The sequence below is a fragment of the Sinocyclocheilus anshuiensis genome, unplaced genomic scaffold, assembly GCF_001515605.1.
Source record: "Sinocyclocheilus anshuiensis isolate Anshui unplaced genomic scaffold, SAMN03320099.WGS_v1.1 scaffold924, whole genome shotgun sequence".
Lineage (NCBI taxonomy): Eukaryota > Metazoa > Chordata > Actinopteri > Cypriniformes > Cyprinidae > Sinocyclocheilus > Sinocyclocheilus anshuiensis.
The window spans coordinates 140177-145592 of NW_015552594.1; the positions used below are offsets into that span (position 1 = coordinate 140177).

Consider the following 5416-nt stretch of genomic DNA (forward strand, 5'->3'; position numbering starts at 1 on the left):
GAATATGACAGCGGGCAAATGCATAAAGCGCAGCATAATTTGAAATCGCGGATTTAATGTTTAAAGCATTCAATTCACACGGACCGACCGTCACGCAGAGAACACGCGATCATGCTGGATACACATACACACTTCACAAGATCTCACAACTGGATTCGACTAAGTCTGCAAGGTTTGTGAAATTAAATGTTCATTAGTCATTCAAAGATTTGTTTAAATGATATAAATGCGTATTTGCTGAATGCTGACGGCAAACGAGAAAGTATTATAATGTTTGCCTTTCTATTACTAATAATATAAAAGCAATCGTTATAATACTTTTTGTATACATTTTAATTCCTTTGTTTAACAGTTCTATCTGATTATTAGATAGACTTCTATTCGTATTAGACAGAACTGTTAACGACGACGGCGAACAAGAGGGAGAATGTGAGCAGTGTGTGCTGCTCAAAATAATAGTTCCGCCTCAAACGCATCGGCCAAACAGGAAAACTTATCAGCCGATGCCGATATTTAAAAAATGCCAAATATCGGCCGATACATCGGTCGACCACTAATTGCTTGCTTAAAAATCATAGGAATGATGAAGCACAAGCTCAGTGTTCTCAGATAAGAGGAAACTCTGTAGAAACACATTCACTCCTTTGACATTTCTTTATCCTGTAATTCTAAGAAACTCGTTGCATTTATATCCAGTTATATGATGTTATCCCTTTACAGTCAGTTATTACTCTCACAAAATACCATTTCTTGAAATACGTGTAGAATTTAAAATGTCCAACAGCAAGTATTTCCGCATAATGGATATTTTTGCACTCAGCATTAATCATGCTATAGTGCGCTCTGTTCTGTGAAGTTTAGCGGAGATTATGGATTGTTGTCGGGATGAGCTTTTATGCAAAATGGAAATACGAGCATGAATCTGCAAAATTTACAGATAAGAATCTAACCATAAAAGATAAGTTATGTGCTGAGGAAAACGCACCTCAGACACGTTAAAAACACGCTTCTGCCAGAGCTCCTACGACACATCAGTATGCTTATGAGTTTGTTTGAAGCACTTAATATGATGAATTCTCTTGTTTAGGAGACCTTGGATCTGGCAGTGTTTCCTGCAGCTGCTCACTGTGTCTTACACTATTTTTCAGATGGGTTTTCTCCATAGGAATGTTATTCACTGCTGTAAAGTCCCGTGACTGGTGGAGGATTTCTGTTCAAAGCTTGCTGACACAATTAATCGATAATCTAATTCACTGTTGATTGTTTGTTGCAGCCCTAAATTAATGTAACTTATGTTTCTGCAAATATCATCAGGAATTACACAGTCGGCAACAGACAGAGAATGGCAGAGATTCATGCTCAAAGCTTTATCTCTCGCTCCAGATCTGCTCCAGCTTTAGCACGTCAAGTCAAAACACCTTTATTTACATAACACTTTAAACAATTCAGATTGTTTCAAAGCAGCTTTACAGTGATAAACAGGAAAGTTATGATTCAATGAGGCAAACAGGATTCAGTTCTGCTGTAAAGCAGCTCTAAAATGACAATAGTAACACACTAATCAGTTGAAATCAGTTCAGCACATTTCACTCCTGTGCTCAGTTATTGTCCTGACTAACACAGAACTGTGTGTGTGTGTGTGTGTGCTGTAGAACCTGACGGCGCGGGAGAAGAGGCTTCAGGCTCAAGAGCGAAGACGCATCACAAACCATTTCATCCCCGTGCTGCCTCAGTTACTGGCTAAGGTGAGTCGATGAGAGAGCCAGACTAGAGTTGTGATGTGAAGATATCTGAAGATGTCAGTGAAGCCTGTGTTTGCTCTCAGTTCTCGGCAGACGTCGGGAAGGTGAGCTGTTTGCTTCGAGCGCCGCTGCATTTCCAGCTGGAGGTTTACGGCACATCAGGACGCCTGGAGAAAGTACGAGCCGTCTCTGATCAATCACATCATATTCACATTTATTCATACATGTAAATCTCTTGTGTATCAAATGATGCATGGACTGTCACTCATTATTTGCGTCTGAATATGTATGTTTGGGTTCTTGACATGAACTTTTTTTTAAGGCTGAAAATGTTTTTTTCTGCTTCAGGTTTCATGTGCAAATTCGTAAATGAAACTTTATATTGTACTGGTCACTACTTGGTGTCCTCCATTTTATATAATCTTTTGGCTATTTTGAAGTTGCTGAGATGTGACAATAATTGTAAAAAACAAAACAAAAGTACAAATGTTTGGTGTATTCTGAATTAATGAGCTGATAATAATGGTACGTACAGTATAATGACCATTTATTGTGTGTTTGATGCATAATAAAATTGTTGCAAATGCATAAAGAAGGGACAGATGAAGTGAAACGAGAGTTTGGTGAGCTGAAGTGAATCTGTCTCTCTGTGGTCTCTCAGAGTCTGGACCTGCTGCTGTCTCAGGTGTGTGACATCATGCTGAAGCACCGCGAGGAGTGCGTGTTAGAGGCTTGTGTGCGTGTGTTGTGTGCCTTGTGCAGTGATTGCTACAGCTTCTGTGGTCGAGCCGAGAGAGCCGTCAGTCAGCTGCTGGATTCAACCGTGGAGAAATTCAGCTCAAACCTGGCTGAGATACTGCAGGTACACAAACACACCTGAGTCTGAAGCAGCATCACAGACGGCAAGCGCCTGCACTCTCAACACTAGTCCTACACAACAACACTGCCTCGGCCAATGCACGAGTTCAAAGCAGATCTGACAGAAAATTACACGCTTCAGCTCTAATTAATTTATGATTTGTTTTTCTGTAACTGAATTTCCCCAAAAGGAGGTTTTGTCAGATTTTGCTTGCTTCTTGAGACAAAAACTATAGCTGAGCTGTGTGTGTTCTTCAGGGATCGGCTGATGAAGATGATTTGTATGGAGCTGCTTCCTCTCTGAACATTCTAGCCATCTTCAGCAGGTGTGTGTGTGTGTGTGTTTATGTGTGATTATGGTAGATAGTACTGAAGGGTCTCTACAGTGTGTTTTTGTGTGTCAGTGCCAGAGATTTGACCGGAAGGAACCTGTTTGAGTTCTGCTTTCAGCTGCTGAAGATGGGAATAGAGACGAGAGAAATCAACGAGAAGGTCTCTCTCACACACACACACTGGTTTCCATATCTTATAGAGACTCTCCATAGGTGTAATGGTTTTTAAACTGTACAAACTGTATTTTCTATCCCCTTACCCTTACAGATTTACCTGATCATTGTGTTTATGAGAGATCCTTAATAATAACAGTAAATCATCAGAGATCTGTGTGTGTGATTATTGTGATGTTTACATTCATATTTCATCCACACCTCCATAGAAAGTTCTTGACCTTAGGCTAATCTAGCATTATACGTTCATGCTAATTACATGAAAACACTGTTGTGCATTCTCTTACACTCACACTCATTATAACGTCATTGTGTGTGTGTGTGTGTGTGTGTGTGTGTGTGTGTGTGTGTGTGTGTGTGTGTGTGTGTGTAGCTGATGGTTCCAGCTCTCAAGTGTTCAGTCTTTCATCTGTTCTGGAACGGAACGAAGATCAAGCAACACACTCCAGCAAGAGACAAGGTGCGTCATCTTCATCTCTGTGTCTCTGTTCGTTCTCCTTGTGTTTGTTCGAATGTGGCTGAATCTTCAATCAGACTTGGTACAATGACTTCCTGTCTAATCACAGGAAACATGAATTTGAGACTGGGGTGTGTGTGAACGCTGCTTTACTGTCACACTGATGGATCTGAAGGTGCTCTGAGTCTGTCTGATAACCTTTCCAACAGTTTTGCTTGTTCGGGCCCAAATCTACCAAGTCACTTTTGTTTGTATAGTGCTTTTCACAATACTCATTATTTCAGTTCTTTTCAGAAAATCACGTTGATATTTATAATATATTCATGCCTGATAGTTGCATTTATCAGATTAGTGCTGGATGAAAATATAGTAACATTTTGTGACGATCAGTTGAGCTTAGCTATATAGTATAAATCGCTTTCTGTGAGTGTTCTATGTATGCTGAATGGATCAAGGCTGCGATTCTAACACTGTCCACTGGAGGGACCCGTAGGATAAGCAATCTGTTCGATCTGATCATTTCAGTTTCCATCAGTTTGAATACTAAATGTATAGGAACAGTTCATTGGTAGTGCATTCACAAAATAGTTTTATATGTTATTTATCGTTAGGTCCTGAGCACTGCGGTGCAAAGACCCTATTGCAATCGCTCGTTTATTATTCTTCTTCTAAAAAGAATCGCTTTTTTGAGGGCCTAAACATGCTCAAACTCATGAAACTTTGCACACACGACAGAAGTGGTGAAAATTTACGTCTGGTATGGGTTTCAGAAGAGGGCGTGGCAAAGTGGCTCGATAGCGCCACCTATACACTTTCAGCGAAGTACCCCTCGAGCTGTTTCACCTACATGTATGAAATTCTGTAGACACATGTAACGCACCAATACCTACAAAAAAGTATCTTGGAGCAAAATCTGAAACCCAACAGGAAGTCAGTTATTTTGAATTTTCTCAGTAAATGTGTAGTTTTTGCCATATTCAGGCATTGTATTTTAAACTCCTACTAGAGATTTCATCAGATCAACACCAAATTTGGTCAGTGTAATCTAAAGCCCTTTGCGATGTTAAATTGTGAAGATCTTGAGTTTTCGTTTGAAGGGCGTGCGATGTTTCGCCATGAAACAGGAAGTTGCTGTAACTAAGCCATACAATGCCCGATCTGCCCTAAACTTCACAGGTTTGATGGGAGTCCTGGCCTGAACACATCTACAGGCCAGTATTCTGTTATTCATAGCGCCACCATCTGGCAGCAGGAAGTTTGGCACGTATAAATGACTTTGACATATTCCATGTACTGTATATTGCCCACCGTTCATTGTTTTCCTGAGGCCGCCGGGTGGAGGTGTCTCCGGGTGCGAGGGCCCTTTCAACGCTGCTTGCAGCTTCAATTATTACTTTTTTAAACAAAGAAATCTATGAAATACTTATGATACATGAAATAATAATTTAACTTTTTTATATTCCAATAATATTTTAAACCATAATGAAGAGTCAATTTTATTGGTCTCTTTTAAGGTAATATATAATGTTTCGATAACAACACCTTCGTTTAAGTCCATATAAGCTGCGGATGCTCTGCACACCAAGAGATTTGAGAGAGTAAGTTTGGCGACTGCCTTAATATTATCAATCTTAAACGCATTTACATTTCATCATTTAGCTTTTATTCAGAGTGACTCACAAGTGAGGAGAACAATAGAAGCAATTAAACCGATTAAGCCAATAAAAGGGCTACAATACGGGGAAGTCGTGGCCTAATGGTTAGAGAGTCGGACTCGTCCCAAAGGTTGCGGGTTCGAGTCTCGTACCGGCAGGGATTGTAGGTGGGGGGAGGGAATGTACAGCGATCTCTCC

The 5416-nt window shown here is 40.3% G+C and overlaps 1 protein-coding gene across 2 annotated transcripts in view; it reads left to right on the forward strand.

Moving 5' to 3' along the window:
* The window catches only part of stag3 (STAG3 cohesin complex component), a 26829-nt gene that overhangs the window by 15173 nt on the left and 6240 nt on the right, over positions 1-5416 (forward strand). For both annotated transcript variants that reach the window (XM_016456562.1, XM_016456563.1), the window contains exons 16-21: positions 1653-1745; positions 1826-1918; positions 2404-2604; positions 2859-2926; positions 3005-3092; positions 3480-3566. In XM_016456562.1, coding sequence (XP_016312048.1) covers positions 1653-1745; positions 1826-1918; positions 2404-2604; positions 2859-2926; positions 3005-3092; positions 3480-3566 — 630 coding nt within the window. The remainder of the gene's footprint in view (positions 1-1652; positions 1746-1825; positions 1919-2403; positions 2605-2858; positions 2927-3004; positions 3093-3479; positions 3567-5416) is intronic.